The sequence below is a fragment of the Ornithorhynchus anatinus genome, chromosome 14 (assembly GCF_004115215.2).
Source record: "Ornithorhynchus anatinus isolate Pmale09 chromosome 14, mOrnAna1.pri.v4, whole genome shotgun sequence".
Taxonomy (NCBI): Eukaryota; Metazoa; Chordata; class Mammalia; order Monotremata; family Ornithorhynchidae; genus Ornithorhynchus; species Ornithorhynchus anatinus.
Window position 1 is genome coordinate 43092117 of NC_041741.1, and position 17715 is coordinate 43109831.

Genomic DNA, 17715 nt, shown 5'->3' on the forward strand with positions numbered 1-17715 from the left:
CCTTCCTCCTCCCCCTCCCTCCTCTCCCCTCTCCCTCTTTGTCTCCCTCCTTTTTCCCCTCCTCTTTCCTCCTTTTCTCCCTCCTTTCCCTCCCTTCCTCTTCTCTCCTCCTCCCTTCTCCTCCCTCCTCTCCCCTCCTCCTCCACCCCACCCCTCTCCCCACCACAACAACCGCTGCTGCTCTCTGGCACCAACAGAGACTTGCAACCAGTTTTATATTACGGTGATCCACTCGTTCCATTAAGCTTTGTAGCAGAACAGCAGAACGGAGAGAAATTAAGGAACAGAAGCAGCCAAGGTGGGGATGGAATGGAGAGCCGAAATAAACGGCTTGGAACACAGCGGGCTTTTTACCATTTCCCTCTGGCCGCCTACCCTAAAGTATGTAAAATGGAATATGTTATGGAGAAGAAAGAATGCCAGAGAGCTCACTCGGTGAGCAACCCATTATTTGGAAGTTTGTCAGGAGTTGCCTGCCCGGAGCTGCAGAAGGAAAAGGTTTTGCAATAGCGAGAGAGGAAACCCCAAGAGGAGGGTGAAATTTGAAGAAAGGATGCAAAAGATCGTGTACCTTTCTATACATTATTTATATTATTGTCTGTCTCCTCCTCTAGACTGTTAGCCCGTTGTGGACAGAGAACATATCTATCAACTCTGTTGTCCTCTCAAACACTTAGTGCTCTGCACACAATAAGTGCCCAATAAATACTATGGATTGAATAGCAACTGATTAATAACTTATGTGCTTGTTATGTGCCAAGCACTGACTTAAGCACTATTCACAGTAAATACAGTATAAGCCCATTGGACCCAATCCTTGTCCCACACAGGGCTCACAGCCTAAGGGGGAGGGAGAATGGGTATCTAATTCCCCTTTTACAGACGAGGAAGCTGAGGCAGAGAGTAGTTCTGGGACTTGCCCAAGGTGACACAACGGGCAAGTGGCGGAGCCAGGATTAGAACCCAGGTCTTCTGTCTCAGGCCTACAAGACCTCACTGCTCGTCTGGTTGAAGCAGATCTGAAGTGGGCAGGGAGCTGTGAAAGGCTGCCTGGAGCGTTGTTACCTTTGGGTGCCTGGGAGAAGGTGGTGATGATGATGATGATGGTATTTGTTAAGCGCTTTTTATGTGCCAGGCACCGTACTGAGCGCTGGGGTGGAGAGAAGCTAATCAGGTTGGACACGGTCCCTGCCCCGTACGGGGCTTACAGTCTCAATCTCCATTTTACAGATGAGGGAACTGAGGCAGAGAAGTGGAGTGTCTTGTCCAAGGTCCCACAGCAGACGAGTGGTGGAGCCGGGATTAGAACTCATGACCTTCTGACTTCCCGGTCCGTGCTCTATCCGCTAGGCCATGCTGCTTTAGTGGTAGACCACGGGGGCTTAGGCGGGGGTGGTGAAATGATAGAGCAAAGATCGCCTCTTAGGAACTCTTGAGAAGCAGCGGAGTCTAATGGATAGAGCACGGGCCTGAGAGTCAGAAGGACCTGGGTTCTGATCCCTGCTCCAACACCCATCTGCCGCGTGACCATGGGCAAGTCACTTCACTTCTCTGTGCCACAGCTACCTCATCTGCAGAATGGGGATGAAGACCGGGAGCCTCTTGTGGGACAGGGGCTGTGTCCGAACTGATTATCTTGTACCGACCCCAGTTCCTAGAACAGTGCTTGGCGCATAGTAAGTGCTTAACAAATACTATTTAAAAAAAAACCCAAAACTCGAGAGAGGCCGAGAAGGGAATGGGTGATAGCCTGACATGAAAGTGAAGTGGATGCGACAGATCCAGGCTGAGAACACTGCAGAGAAGGAGGACGTCTCCCTGAATAATAATAATAATGTTGGTATTTGTTAAGCGCTAGATTGCCCCACGTGAGGCTCACGATCAATCCTCATTTTACAGATGAGGTAACTGAGGTACAGAGAAGTTAAGTGACTTGCCCCCAGTCACACAGCTGACAAGTGGCAGAGCCGGGATTCGAACCCATGACCTCTGACTCCCAAGCCCGGGCTCTTTCCTGAAGAAATTTTGTACATAAAAGAGGTCCTCTTGTCATGGGACGCTTGGCCAAAGGAAGCCACAGAGATGCAGTGTCGCAGGAGGGAGAGGAATCCAGTTCCTCCCGGCCAGAGAGTCCCAGAACCCCAGGGGCAAGTTGCGGGGAGACAACTAGCCAACCCCAGGAGATCCAAACCCAGCCCTCTTTCACCAGAGGAACCGTCCCCAGGATTATTTTTAATTAGGCAAACTCAGAGCAGGGAGAAGGTGTGCCAGACAGGGATGGAATCACTGTGGGGGGCCTGAGGGAAGGTCACCTCTTTCCCCCTCAAATGTCAACTCCTTGGGGGCAGCGATGGTTTGAAGAGCAACGTGGCCTAGAGGAAAAGAGCGGAGCTCTGGGAGTCAGGATCCTAATCTCCACGGCCGTGCTTTGTGGCCTTGGACAAATCACTTCACTTTTCCGTTGCCTCTGTAAAAATTGGAATTCAGTACCCGTTCTCTTTCCTACTTAGGTTGTGAGTCCTGTGTGGGACAGAGGCTGAAGACCTGATAACCTTTTATCTTCCCAACGCTTAGAACAGTGCTTGACGATACCGTGCGTTTAACAGATACTGCTATTATGACTGTTAGTGTTGTTTACTTCTTTGGTGCGTCCTGGTATTGGGCTCTGTAGCCATAGCTTCCCAACAAGCTCGGATCTCCTCGGCTTTGCTTTTTGCCGTGAGCAGGACCTGAACCGGACGTGTAAGGCCATGCAGAGGCGGGTGCTTGAACTGATCCCCCGCGTTCTCAACGAGCAGCTGACGGAGGAGTTGCTCATCGTCAACGATAACCTCAACAACGTATTCCTCCGCCACGAACGGTACCCTCTTCGGCTCCCAACCACGGTCTTTTCCCCTCTCCCTTTCCCTCCGCCGGCGGTGAAACGAACCTTCTAAATGTCCCCTCGTAAGCGGTTAACAAATACCAGAGTTATTTTCGAAACCGGCACCACTTTCTGATCAGTGAGGAGTAAAGTCGATCGACTGTATTATGTGCAGAGCACTGTACTAAGCACTTGGGAGGCACAATATAGCAGAGTTGGTAGATACATTCCCTTCTGACAAGGAGTTTACAGTCTAGTACAGTGCTAAGCACTTAGTACAGTGCTCTGCACAGAGTAAATGCTCAATGAATGTGATTGAATGAATGGAGAGGGAGACCGATATTAAATAAATTATAGATAAGGGCGAAAGTGCTGTGGGTCCAAGGGAGGGGTGAATAAAGGGTGCAAATTGAAGTGCAGGGGCGATGAAGAAGGGAGTGGGAGGAAAAGAAATGAAGGCTTAGGGAAGGCTCCTTGGAGGAGATGTGCTCTGAAGGAAGGGAGAGTGATCGTCTTTCGGGTGTGAAGAGGGTGGGGGTTCCAGGCCAGAGGTAGGATGTGGGCGAGGGGTCGGCGGTGAGATAGACGAGATGGAGGGACGGTGAGTAGGTTGGCATTAGAGGAGTGAAGCCTGGGGGCTGGGTGTAGGAGGAAATCAAGTAGGTGAGGTAGGAGGGAACAAGATGATTAAGTGCTTTAAAGCCTCTGGTAAGGAGTATCTTTTCGACGTGGAGGTGGATGGGCAACCACCGGAGGCGTGGGGAAACATGGCCTGGATGGTTTGGGTAGAAAAATGATCCAGGCAGCAGAGTGAAGTATGAACTGGAGTGGGGAAAGACAGGAGACAGGGAGGTCAGCAAGGAGGCTGATGCAGTAGTCAAGGCAGGATAGGATAAGTGCTTGGATCAGCGTAGAAGCAGTTTGGATGGAGAGGAAAGGGTGGATTTTAACAATGTTGTGAAGGTCGAACGGTTAGGATTTGGAATATCCGGGAGGTTGGGAGTTCCCAGCCGGCCTGCCCTTCCCTGGCCTTGGGTGTTTGCCCGTAACGGGATGGGGGCCAAGAGCAGTTCTTGGATGTGGGGGCTCCAGGGGGCTCCCCGCTCAGCTCCCACATCGTCCTCCAAGCTGATGGTAATGAAGGACTTCCTGAAGGACCCAAAAGAGCAGACCCAGGGACCTCCCTTCTCCCTCCCCCTCTACGACTCGAGTCTTTTCTGAGGATTTCAGCCCAGGAGCCCTGAATCAGTTTGGGATGATCCCCGTCACCCGCGAGACCGCTCACCGAAAAACCTTCTTTCCCCTCATAGGTTTGAGCGGTTCCGGACCGTCCAGTCTGCAAAGGTAAAAGAAGACTGTTCCTTCTCAGCTCTAACCTCCAGCCCACGGGGACCCTCATTCCCATTTTATTATTTTAGAACACTGGGGAAGCCCTTTCTGATCCACTCTAATTATCACCTATTCAGAGCCTCTAGAGTAATAGTAATAATAGAAATGGTTGTATTCGTTAAGCGCTTACTATGTGCCGGGCACAGTTCTAAGTGCTATATTGCGTAGGCCCCTCCAAGATAGGAAAGTAGGAATGAAACACTAAATCAGACCCATGATGATCCCCACAGCCTAGTATTTGATCTCGGGCAAGGACGGCAAGTGGCTTGGAGGAGCTGCGAGACGCTCGTTGTCTCGAACATCCATCCTAGTGGTTCGGAGCCGCCATCTTGTAGCCTCCCTAAATTGTCCCTCTTAGAGTCCACAGCGGACCCCTTCCCCATGACCGAACCCCTCCTAGACAGGGCAGAGGCGGCTCCAGATTTCACCGTGACCAATTTCAGTGAACTCCTGAAGGCCAGCACCCAGAATGGAGCGGGAATTGGGGCTGTGGGAGATGAGAGAAACCCGAGCCTCTTCTCCCCCATCCATCCTCTCCCCCTCTGAAGGTCCCAAGCGAGGTGGAATGCGCAACCAGTCTGATTGACATGGGACCCGGTTTGGCCGCAGCAAGTAACCAGTCGGAAGCCCCCGGCAACCTCTCCTCTCAGCTGGCCGGCATGAGTAAGGCGATGGCGTCGGAAACCTGTGGGAGGAGACGGGGGAGAGGGGGATATTTAAATGCATCTCCGAATTTCCTTAGGAGTCTGTCTGGACTCAGATCCAACCCGGGGATCCGGGGTGGTGATCTGGAGCTCTGGATTCTGAATTATTTAAAGTCTGTCTCCCCCTCTAGACTGCAACCTTGTTTTTTATTTGGTTTCTTTTTTTTTTTTAATGGCATCTGTTAAGCACTGTGTGCCAGGTACTGTACTAAGCGCTGGGGTAGATTCAGGGTTGGATGCGATCCATGTCCCTCGTGGGACTTGTAGTATTAATCCCCATTTTACCGTTGAGGTAACTGAGCCACAGAGAAATGAAGTGGCACAGCAGACAGGCGGCGGAGGGGGGATTAATGTGAATGAATAAAAAAATAAATTAGAGAACAGTTACAGAGATGTAGGTAAGTCCCATCCGCCTGACACTTCCTGTCGTTCATTCGGTCGTATTTATTGAGCGCTTATTATGTGCAGAGCGCTGTACTAAGCGCTTGGAATGTACAATTCCTCCCGCAGACCTGGGCTCGGACAGCGTCAGTGCGGGACTGCAGTCCCTGGAGCCTCCCGCCAAGCTGGAAGAAGAGTTCGACATGTTTGCCTTCACCCGGAGCAGTTCACTGGCCGATCAACGCAAAGAGTGAGTGGCAGGGGCAGGGAGGAGAGGAGGGGGCGGTGCCGAAGTACGATGGAATCGTTACGGGGTGATGGGAGTGGAGCGGGGAGGTCACCTTTTCCGCCCCCCAAATGCCAACTCCTTGAGAGCAGGGCCGACGTGTCCCAGTGGAAAGAACACGCCAGAATACAGCGCCTTTGAGACGGAGTTTGGTGTAGGGGATAGCGCAGGGACCCTGAGAGTCAGAAGGTCATGAGTTCTAATCCCGGCTCCACCACTTGCCTGGGGAATGACCTCGGCCAAGTCACTTTAATACTAATAATAAGTAATGGTGGCATTTGTTAAGCGCTTACTGTGTGCCAAGCACCGTTCTAAGCACTGGAGGGGTTACAAGGTAATCGGGTTGTCCCACGTGGGACTCACAGTCTCAATAAAGTGAAGTGGATTGCCCAAAGTCACACAGCTCCCACTTGGCGGAGCCGGGATTAGAACCCACGACCTCTGACTCCCAAGCCCGGGCTCTTTCCACTGAGCCACGCTTTCTCTGGGCCTCAGTTACCTCATCTGGAAAATGGGGATGGAAACCGGGGACTGTGTCCAACCGATTTGCTCGTGTCTACCCCAGAGCTTAGTACCTAAGTGCTTAACAGATACCAAAATTATGATTGTCATTATTATTATGGCCAAATGTTCTCTCAGAGCTCAGTAAGCAAAAGCATCATTTTCTTATGCGATTTAATAAGCACTTACGTGCCAGGCACCGCACTAAGCGCTGGGGTAGATACAAGCTAATCGGGTTGGACGCGGTCAGTGTCCCACGTGGGGCTCATAGTCTCAATCCCCATTTTAAAGATGAGGGAACCGAGGCACAGAAAAATGAAGCCGTTTGCCCGAGGTCATACAGCAGACGAGTGGCGGAGCCGGGATTAGAACCCAGGATCTTATGACTCCCGTGCCCGTGCGCTATCCACTAAGCCACGCCGCTTCTCTGTTGTTGTTTTTAATATCCCGAATCGGTCATCGTCTCTGATGGTCAGGTTACGGACAAATGGTAAATCCAGAGGCTCTCAGTCTTTCTCCTCACTGCCAGGTCCACCTAACTCTGTTAGGCCTCTTTAAGCCCTTTATTTTAAGATTTATTTTTCCCGCAGACTTAACAACAGCCGTTCGCTCTCTTAGCCAGGGTAACAGCCATAAAGAGAACTCCGTTTACTTGTTTATAATCAATCAAGCAGCGGTATTTATTGAGTATTGACCGTGTGCAGGACACTCTACTAAGCACTTGGGAAAGTAGGAGAATTGGTAGATGCGACCCCTGTCCACAGAGGAGCTTAGAGTCTACGGGGGGAGCCAGGCGATAAAATACCTTGGAGTTTAAAAACCTTTGGCCGAGGAGTTTTATTTGAATATATAATAATAATAATGGTATTTGTTAAGCGCTTACCAGGTGCCAAGCACTCTTCTAAGCACTGGGATAGAAGGTAATCAGGTTGTCCCCCGTGGGGCTCCCAGTCCTCATCCCCATTTGACAGATGAGGGAACCGAGGCCCGGAGAAGTGAAGTGGCTCGCCCAAAGTCCCACAGCTGACAAGTGGCGGAGGTGGGATTAGAACCCACGACCTCTGACTCCCGAGCCCGGGCTCTCTCCACTGAGCCCCGCTTCTTTAACGGCAAAATATTCCTACTTCTCAGAGTTGCTTCGAGGAGGTCAAGTTTGAGGAAGAACAAGATTCGATCTGTTGCTCCCAGAGCATCTGGGCTGGATTCCCTTTAGGAGTAATAGTCGTGACTGTCGCGGTGTTAAGTGTCTACTATGTGCTCGGCACTGTACTAAGCGCTGGGCTAGAGACAAGATAATCGGGTCGGACACAGTCCCTGAGCTTCGTGGGGCTCGCAGTCTGAGTAGGAGAGGGAACGGGTATCGGGTGTCCCTTTGCAATGGAGGAAACAGAGGCACAGAAAAGTGAAATGACTCACCCAAGGTCAGACAGCAGGCAGTATTCATTCATTCAATAGTATTTATTGAGCGCTTACTATGTGCAGAGCACTGTACTAAGCGCTTGGAATATGCAGATCGGCAACAGATAAAGACAGTCCCTGCCCGTTGACGGGCGCACGGTCTAATCGGGGGAGACGGGCAGACAGAAACATTAGCAATAAATAGAATCGAGGGGATGAACATCTCATTAAAACAACAGCAATAAATAGAATCAAGGTGATGTACATCTCATTAACAAAATAAATAGGGTAATAAAAAGATATTGCAGTAGCAGGCAAGTGCTTCACCAGTTGTCTGATGTGTGACCTTGGGCAGGTCACTCCACTTCTGTGTCCCTCCGATACCCCGTTCTGTAAAATGGGGTTGAAGCCTGAGCCCCAGCGTGGCTCAGCGGAAGGAGCCCGGGATTGGGCGTCCGAGATCATGGGTTCGAGTCCCGGCTCTGCCACTTGTCAGCTGGGTGACCGTGGGCAAGTCACTTCACTTCTCTGGGCCTCAGTTCCCTCATCTGTCAAATGGGGATGAAGACTGTGAGCCCTACGTGGGACAACCTATCCTGTATCTACCCCAGCACTTAGAACAGTGCTCTGCACATAGTAAGCGCTTAACAGATACCAACATCATTATTATACGGGACACGGATTGCATCCAACCTGATTAGCTGCATCTATCCCAGCGCTTAGAACGGTGCTTGCCACATTGTAAGTGCTTAAGAAACACCGTAATTGTTATTAATAATAATTATAATTATTTTTCTCCTGAGTCCTCCACCTCCTCGCCCCCCAAGCCAATGATACCACTCACTCTTTGTGGGCAGGGACTGTGGTGCCACCCCATCATCCTCAATGGTATTTATGGAGCCCTTACTGTAAGCGGAGCACTGTACTCAGCGCTCGGGAGAATACGGTACAACAGGGTTGGCAGACGTGTTCCCTACCCACAACGAGCTCACGGTCTAGAGGGGGAGTTGTTAAAATAAATGGTTTAAAATATATAATTTAAATATCTTTAACTCTGTTGTATCGTCCCCTCCCAAGTACGGTGCCGGGCACAAAGTAGGTGCTCAGTAAATAATAATGCTGGTATTTGTTAAGCACTTACTATGTGCAGAGCACTGTTCGAAGCGCTGAGGTAGATACAGGGTGATCAAGGTGTCCCACGTGAGGCTCACAGTCAATCCCCATTTTACAGATGAGGGAACTTAGGCCCAGAGAAGTTAAGCGACTCGCCCACAGTCACCCAGCTGACAAGTGGCAGGGCCGGGAGTCGAACCCATGACTCTGACTCCCAAGCTCAGGCGCTTTCCGTCCCATTAATGTGTGTTCCTTGTATTCTGCTCTTCTTTCAGAGTAAAGTATGAAGATCCGCAAGCCACCGACGGGCTGGCCGGAGCCCTGGATGCCCGTCAACAGAGCACGGGAGCGGTAAGGACCAAAGCCGGCGTGAAGCAGTGTGGCCTGGTGGGTAGCTCACAGCCCTGGGTGGCGGAAGGACCTGGGTTCTAATCCCAGCTCCGCCCCTCGTCTGCCGTGTGGCCTTAGGCAAGTCACTTCACCCCTCTGGGCCTCAGTTCCCTCATCTGTAAAATGGGGGTTAAGACTGGGAGCCCCATGTGGACCACGGATTACGTCCAACCTGAGTAACTTGTATCTACCCCAGTGCTTAGTTCAGGGCCTGGCACATAGTAGGTGCTTAACAAGCACCATAAAAATTAAAAAAAAAAGACCCCGTGGGTGTTGAAGATGTGGGCAGACGATCCGTAGCAAAAGGGACGGTGGCTTCCAGTTTTGGGTGCTGTCCCCTGAAAATGACCGACGCCGCCTGCTCACTTGCGGGGTGGATAGAGCGTGGCCCTGGGAATCGGGAGGTGATGGGTTCTGATCCCGCTCTGCCTCCTATGTGCTGTGTCACCTCGGGCGAGTCGCTTCCCTTCTTTGGGCCTCAGTTACCTCATCTGTAAAACGAGGATTGAGGCTGTGAGCCCCGCGTAGGATGGGGATCGTGTCCGACCTGATTTGCTCCTATCCACCTCAGTGCTTAGTAAAGTGTCCGGCACATAGTGAGCGCTCAACAAATGCTGTAATTAGTTAATTAAGACTGTGAGCCCAATGTGGCACAGGAACTGGGTCCAACCTGATTACCTTGAATGTACCCCACTGCTTAGACCAGTACTTTAGTAAGTGCAGCGTGGCTCGGTGGAAAGAGCAAGGTCTTGGGAGTCGGAGGTCATGGGTTCAAATCCCGGCTCTGCCACTGGTCAGCTATGTGACTGTGGGCAAGTCACTTAAGTTCTCTGTGCCTCAGTTACCGCAGCTGTAAAATGGGGATGAAGACTGGGAGCCTCACGCGGGACAACCTGATTACCCTGTATCTACTCCATTGCTTAGAACACTGCTCTGCACGTAGTAAGCGCGTAACGGATACCAACATTATTATTATTAGTAAGTGCTTTAACCATATGATACCGTCATACCGTAATCATTATTATTGGTGGTATTGTTATTTGATGGGCCTTTGGGAGCAGCCGGTACGTACGCCCATCTTGCCCCCCACTGGAAGGGTGGTCCCGGGTCTCCCGTCGAGACAGGCTTCAGATTTTCATTCCGGCCGGGGCTGCCCGGCTCCCTCTCTCAATCACGGTTGCCTTCAACCTCTTTCTCAACCAGATGGAAGGCAGCCCCGAACACAACCTCAATAACTGGATGGTGAAACAAGGAATGGTGAGCCAAAGGGCCAGGCAGGGAAAACCGGGAATTACCGACCAGGTGACAGAATCCTCGCCTGGGGTCGCACCCTGGGCGAGGAGTTAGCCGGGGTGGCGCTTTCTGGAGGCTCTGGACTGAAAAGCCAGAGGGAAGGCCAACCGGGGACCTGCGGGGGTGGAGAAGCTTGACCGTGGCCCCTTTGTGCCAGCTGGACCCCCCCCCCCCAGGCTCCAGCTCTGAAAATTGCCTCACCCACGAGACCCAAATCTTTGCTGATGGATCGGGGCGGACTGGGAGAACAGATGGTGCTTCCTCTGTTCGCCGTGACCTAGCGGTTAGAGCACGGTCCCGAGAGTCAGACGGATCTGGGTTCTAGTCCCGGCTCTGCCACTTGCCCGCTGTGTGACCTTGGGCAATTTCACTTGACTGCTCTGGGCCTCCGGCATCTCATCTGTAAAATGGGGATTAAGACTGCGAGCCCCGGTGGGACAAGGTAAACCCGATTAATTCGTATCTACCCCAGCGCTTAGAATAGTGCCTGGCACACAGCAAGCGCTTAACAAGTACCATTTCAAAAAGAAGAGGTCGAGCCTCCGAGGCCAAGAACGGAGCGGTCAGTGGTGTTGCCCTGGTGGCCTGGGCTCGAGGGGAGAGGCTCTCTCCTTTTTGAGGGAGTGGAGGAGCCGGAGCGGTGTTCTCTGCCGGGACTTCCTCGGGCCCGCTTGGACGCCTGCTGCTTTCCTCCGGCCGGGGCTGCTTTCCGAACCTCCTCGGGGAACGCCGTTGGAGTCGAGCTCGAGAAGGCGGCCCTGGGCGCTGACTGGGGAAGGGAAGGAATGTCGCTGTGCTTCCCCTTGCTTAACAAGCGCTGCCCCTGGAAGGGACGTCGGGGCCAGGGCGAAACGCACGCTTCAGGTTGGCCACCCCCAACGCGAGGCCTCCCGGGGCCCTGTTTGGGACAGCGCTGTGTTCGAATGGGGTCTCTGTTTTCTAGCCCCTGCTGAGCCCTCTCGTTGAGGAGTCTGATCCCGGAGAGCTGTAACCGGGCCGAGCCTGGACCGGCCTAGAGGCAGGAGGACCTGGGTTCCAATGCCGACTCCACCCCTTGTCTGCTGTGTGACCACGGGAAGGTCGCCTCACTTCTCTCGACCTCCCTTACCTCATCCGTAGGGGATTCAGACCGTGAACCCCATGTGGGATGTGGACTGTGCCCATCCTGATTAGCTTGTATCTACCCCAGCATTTAGTACGGTGCCTGGCAGATAGTGAGCGCTAAACAAATATTTAAAAAGGTGGGGCCAGAGGGCTCAATGGGGATGAAACCAAGCCGGTGGGGAAATGCTCCTTGAAACACCAGGAAACCCAGTCGAGTTCCTGCCGATTAACGACGTTCGTCGGGGTTTCTCTGAAGAGGGACACGTTTAATCAATCGATGGAATCTATTGAACGTTCACTGTGTGCAGAGCACTGTACTAAGCGCGTGGGGAGTTGGTAGAGCTTAGGCTAATGATGAGTTATTGATTAATGATCGGGGTTCCAGCTCATGGGGTCAGAATTCTCAAACAGGGGCAAAGACCTCTTTCCCCCACCTCCCCATGGAACTTATCTGGAAGACTCTTCTTCAAGTCACCGCACCTCATAGGTTGATACGATCTGCAGGAAATGTTGATGAGAAATGATTCCAAAGACTCTTCAGGCCCCTCCCTCAAGAAGCGTGAACATCAGTTGGCTGGACTCGGGGTGAAGCCTAGTGGGCTAGAGGAGGAGGAGGATTTGCTAGTAGATGGACCGGAATCACAACTTCTGTTCATCCCTTTCTTCCGCCCAGATACCAGTCACTCAAGCCTGCCTCATGGAGGATATTGAACAGTGGCTGTCCACTGATGTGGTAAGTAGAGTCCAGTCCAGGACCTTGATCCGGGGAGAGGCTCAGCCCCTCGGACGTCTGGGGAATCTGCCCCTTCCGCCTGCCACGGCCTTCCCCGTTGCTCTCCACACCGCTCCCTTTCCTTTCCCGGCAAGGTAACGGAGTAGGGAGATTCATCCAAGAAGGAAAATTTCACTCGTGGAGGGAAGTGGTAGAGAGAAGGAGGGAACTTCCTGCTAACATTTCTCCATCAGGAGCAGCGTCCTAGAGCCCAACTTTGGGAAATGATCCGTGGGAGACAGAGAGCGTGACTGTGTATCAGGGGCGCTGCCCGGTTCTGTCGTCTGATTCGTTCGTGTCCCTTCTGCCCTCCCCCAAACCAGAAGATCCCCTGGGCTTTGCCAAGGCCCAGGCCAAAGTTCCGAGCCCTTTTCATATCTCCCCTTGCCGGACCGGTTCTTCAGAGGACTGTCGCCATGCGATGTCATGGAACGTGGGGATTCCATTTAGCTGGGCTTTAATGTTCATTGTCATATTGAGTGTTTACTGTGTGCAAAGCTCTATACTAGGTACTTTGGAGACTGTGCCTCTCCTTTCTGTCCCTCCTCTCCGCCCCGCGACTCCCTCCCGACCCCCCGAGGAGCTCTGAGCACAGTCTCGATCCGGCTGGGTCAGGAATGCAGGGGAATGACCGACACCGAAGCCAGGCCCTGGCCACCTAACGCTGACCGGCTATTTGCCGGGCTTTAAAATCACACTCCGGTCCAAAGGAGAGCGGCGGCCATCTCGCGAGCCATCGGGCAGCCGGGAGGACCGACATCTAGGCTTGATGCCCAGCTGCCTGCGGGAGAGGGAGAGGAAAGGAGCAGGGATGGTCAACTAATGGCCGTCGGCTTCCCGGAGGACCCTCTCGGGTGTCCAGCAGTCGTCAGAGCCGGCCGGGGGCTGCTGCTTTCATTTAGGGGGAAACCGAGAGCTCGGGTCGGGGCTTGGATCGCCGCCTCCCCCTCCCTCCGCCCCGGTCCCCGTGAGTGACCCCGGTCTGTGGAATAGAGCTGCGAGGGGTGCAGTCCCGGAGCCCCGCAAACGGCACCCTGCAAGTCTTGGAGACCACTCTCCCCTGGGCTTGGACAGAAGGAGAAAGGTAGTCCTCTCTATGGGTTCAACATTCATTGTCGATTTTTTTGAGCGCTTACTGTGTGCAGAGCACTGTACTAAGCGCTTGGAAGAGTACAATAGAACAATGAACAGACACATTCCCTGCCCACAGCGAGCTTACAATCTAGAGAAGCAGCATGGCTTGAGAAGCAGCACGGCCTAGCGGCAAGGGCACGGACTTGGGGGTCAGAGGACGTGGGCGCTAATCCCGGCTCCGCCACTTGTCTGCGGTGTGACCTTGGGCGAGTCACTTAACTTCTCTGTGCCTGTTTACCTCATCTGTAAAATGGAGATTCAGCCCGTGAGCACCACGAGGGACAGCCTGATCACCTCGTATCTATCCCAGCACTTAGAACAGAACTCGGCACGTAGTCGGCGCTTAACAAATACCATCGTTATTATTATTAGAGGGGGAGACAGATATCAATACCAGCCCCTCCCTCAGCCATGACGCCAGGTCAGCCATGCGATCGGGAAGGACCCGGCTAGGGCCGCCCTCCCCGCCCCGGTTACCAGACCCGCTGCTCACACAGATACCGGCTGTTCTGGCCAGGCTGAGGGACCCTGCTAACCACCGGTTCTTTCCCTCTCTCAGGGCAGTGAGGCGGAGGACTCTCAAGGAGTCACCAGCGAAGGTAGTAGTCCCCTTGTCTTCTCTTCACCGTCCCTTCTTAAATCAATCAGGGGGACGTATTGAAAGCTGATGATGTGCAGAGCACTGTACTAAGCAGTCGGGGGGAGTACGACTGAATTGGCAGATACGTTCCCTGCGTGTAATGACCTTCTTGGCCCCAAAAGTATGTTTTCTCTGTTCCCCGTTTGTGTCCTCCACTCACATTCATTCTCTCTCCCTCTCTCTCTCTCTCTCTCTCTCTCTCGCCACTCTCTCTCTCTTTCCGTTTCTCTCTTTCTCCTTCCCACCACCCCCTCAGAATTTGATAAATTCCTGGAAGACCGGGCAAAGGCCGCCGAAAGGCTCCCTAACCTCCCCAGCCCCCCGGCCGGGCCGCCCAGCCCCCCGCCCAGCTCCGCTCCCCGAAAGAAGCAAAAGGAGAAAGAAGACGACGCTCTGTTTGCCTTATGAACCCTCGGGGCTAGCGTGCCACCGGGCAAGTGGACTGGCCACACCTTCCCTTTCTCCTGCCAGGCTGGAGTGGGGGAGATCAAGGAGGCCTTGGTACCCCCCTGCTTCTACCTCCAGGCTTAGGCTGCTTTGGGGTGATTTATTATTGATTATTGGATTTGGGACGAAATGGGTCAGACGTGGGAAGTGGGGAGGTGGCGGGGCTGCAGGTGGGGGTGGGGCCGGGGCAAGGTGGGGTTTGTGGGAGCAGGATGCCCCCCCCCCTTTTTCCTCCTTCTCCTCCTCCCCCACCCGCCAGTACCCCCAGAACATCCTCCCTGAGAATCCGTTGCAGCTGTCCCCGGTTTCTCTCATCTCCACCGACTGGTTTATCACCGCTATGACCCCGTCCTCTCTCAGAGCAGTTCTTCTCCACGTATACCCTCCCGTCCCCCCCCGACTTCCCTCACCTTCCTCCACATCTGGGTGTCTGGAGGGGAGGGGAATTCTCATGGCGGGGTGGGGGCACGGAAGAGGACAGGGAGCTTGCGGTGTAGAGTCAAGACCACGGTCCCGGGCTGCTCCAACATAATCGGGGATTAGGCTGTTTCCCCCCCACTGCCCAAACCCTCGTTCCACCTCCGTCAGGCATCCAGATCTGGCCCTCCGACCTCCCCGCTGGGGACTAGGCCCTTAACCCGGTCGCCGCCAGTCCCTTCCTCACTCCAGGAATCGACGACGACTGTCCAGGACTCCATTTCCCCCGCAGAGCTGCACGTTGTCCAGGTACCAGGCTAGGTGAAGAAATGGGTAGGCAGCCCCTCGCACCCTGTAATGTCAGCAGAAACATCCCAGGAGCCTCAAGGCAGGCACTTTTCAAGCTTTAACGCTAAACAGGGTAGGCTTCTTCGCCCCTCTCTTGGTTCTGCTCTCTTCCCCCGTCACCACCCTGCTTCCCCTTCCCTGGTTTTGGCTGGTTGTCTTTCTCCCCACCTCACCTCTTCTCCTGGAAAAGAGGCCCTGAAATGGGGAGCTTGAGACGTTGGGGTGAACCCCTTTAAGAAAGGAACGGGGTAAGGGCCCGGCCGGGGCGAGGCTCGGAGATTTGCTTTTCGTATGACAAATTCAATAGTAAAAACCCATTAAAGTTTGGAAAGATGCCGGCAGAGCCCTTGAGGGTTCCGGGAAGGGAAGGGCGAGGTCCCGGCCGTCGGAGGCGCGGTGCGGGTCCGTGGCTCGCGGGGGAGGGCGAGGCTGAGAGGGCTGCCAACGTGGGGGACAGCGGACGAGGCGGTCGCTCGGGGCACCGGGGCAGTCGGCCGACACTTCGCGGACACACCGTGTAGCTTCGCACCACGACACTTCACCCGAACGAGCTGGTTTCTCTCTCACGGAGGGGGAGGAGAAGGAACAGAGAGAGATGAGAGTGAAAGGGGGAAGGTCCGGTTGGCATGCGGAGCTTTGACACTGCTGCCGGGAACCTTTTTTAATTTAATTTTATTTTTTTAATCATATTTGTTAAGCCCTTACGTGCACTGTTCTAAGCACTGGGGTAGGTACAAGTTAATCAAGTTGGACAGAGTCCGTGCGGCTCGCTGTCTGAATAGGAAGGAGAAGAGGAGAGAGAAACAGCATGCCTAGTGGATAGAGCCTGGGCCTGGGAGTCGGAAGGACCTGGGTTCTAATTCCGGCTCTTCCGCTTGGCTGCTGTGTGACCTTGGGCAAGTCACTTCACTTCTCTGAGCCTCACTTCCCTCATCTGTAAAATGGAGTTTGAGACTTCGAGCCCCAGTGGGACATGGACTGCGTCCAGCTCGATTACCGGGGTTTAGAACAATTCCTGGCACTTAATAAGTACTGAACAAATACCATAAAAAAATATGTCCTTAAAGTTGGAATCATTGTGGATGGAATTATGTGTGAGAGGGAGGTCACCTCTTTTCCCCGCCTCAAATGTAAACTCCTTGAAGGCAGGGATACTTTGAGGAGCAGCAGGGCCTAGAGGAAAGAGCGCGGGCCTGGGTTCTGATCCCAGCCTAGCCACGTGCCTGTTGTGACCCTGAGCAAGTCACTTCACTTCTCTGTGCCTCAGTTGTCTAAGAATGGGAGGTCAGTACTGGTTCTCCTTCCTACTTAGATTGTGAGCCCCATGCGGGACGGGGACCGTAGACCTGATATATCTTTCTTCCCCAGCTCTCGGTACGGTGCTTGACACAGAGTTAGCGCTTAACGAGGGAAGCAGAATGGCCTCGTGGACACAGCGCGGGCCCGCGAGTCAGAAGAACCTGGGATCTAATCCCGGCTCTGCCACGCTGTCTGCCGAGTGACCTCGGGAGAGTCGGTTCACTTCTCTGGGCCTCAGTTCCCTCATCTGTAAAATGGGGATTGAAACCGTGTCCAACCGGATGAGCTCGTATCTACCCCAGCGCTTAGAACTGGGCCGGGACTATTGTAAGCGCTTAACGAATACCATTTAAAGAAAAAAAGGTGGGTTGAAGCTAAGTAAATTTAAGAGGGGCAGCGCCGTGACTCGGGCCTGCGGCGGCAATGGAGTCTCTGGCCGTCTGGCTCTGATGGACCCCAAGGCGGGCAGGGAGAAGTCGGGGACCGTAGGAGCCGCCGCCCCATCCCCCCGCCCCGCTAGCCCCCCTCGAGCCCCCGACCGCTCTGTCTGCGGCCAAGGGAAAGGAAATACGACTTGGCCCGACGGCCGGGAGACATCTGGAATTCATCCCTTCGGGAAGCCGTGGAGGCAGAATGCGTCTGCCGCTTGAAGACGGGCTTGGAAGAACCCTGGGCTCAGGCGGAGTTAGTGGAGAGAAAGCGAGGGCCGGCCGGCCGCCCGGCCCACGGGATGGAGGACCAGGAAGGGAGGACCCGCACCCCGTCCCCTCCCCGCGCCCGCTGGTCCGGCCGGGGGACCCCGCGCGGAGACCGATGGGGGCTGAGCCGCTACGGCCAGTCTCGGGGTCTCAGTTAAAGCCACGTTGGGAAGCAGCATTCATTCATTCAATCGTATTTATTGAGCGCTACTGTGTGCAGAGCACCGGCCTAAGCGCTTGAGAGAGGACGATTCAACCAGAAACAGACAAATTAGCCGACCACGGCAAGCTGGCACTGGAGCCCGTCCTCTAAGGGGGTGGGTGTTCCCGGCCAGAGGCCTGCGGAGGCAAGATGCCCGCCGGGTTCGGGCTGGGGGTGGGCTTCCGGCAGGCCCGGACCCAGAGAGGCCGGCCAGGGGTAGCCGGATCCCGGAATGATTTCTGGGCCGGGGGCTCGTAGGAAAGCGGTCGATCTGTGGTATCTGGCAAGCGCTTACTACGTGCAGAGCACTGTACTAAGCACTGGGGAGGGTCCAAT

The 17715-nt window shown here is 54.0% G+C and overlaps 1 protein-coding gene across 5 annotated transcripts in view; it reads left to right on the forward strand.

The window, feature by feature from the left end:
- The window catches only part of TOM1 (target of myb1 membrane trafficking protein), a 39396-nt gene extending 23880 nt beyond the window's left edge, over positions 1–15516 (forward strand). Inside the window, exons 8-16 of one of the 5 annotated variants that reach the window (XM_029079114.2) lie at positions 2727–2860; positions 4174–4207; positions 4801–4915; positions 5467–5587; positions 8911–8986; positions 10229–10282; positions 12096–12155; positions 13888–13930; positions 14225–15516. In XM_029079114.2, coding sequence (XP_028934947.1) covers positions 2727–2860; positions 4174–4207; positions 4801–4915; positions 5467–5587; positions 8911–8986; positions 10229–10282; positions 12096–12155; positions 13888–13930; positions 14225–14376 — 789 coding nt within the window. In that variant the 3' untranslated portion in view covers positions 14377–15516. Of the gene's footprint in view, positions 1–2726; positions 2861–4173; positions 4208–4800; positions 4916–5466; positions 5588–8910; positions 9023–10228; positions 10283–12095; positions 12156–13887; positions 13931–14224 lie in introns of all 5 variants that reach the window. The other 4 variants (XM_029079115.2, XM_029079116.2, XM_029079117.2 and 1 more) reach the window with 4 other exon arrangements.
- Positions 15517–17715: the final 2199 nt, after the last annotated feature.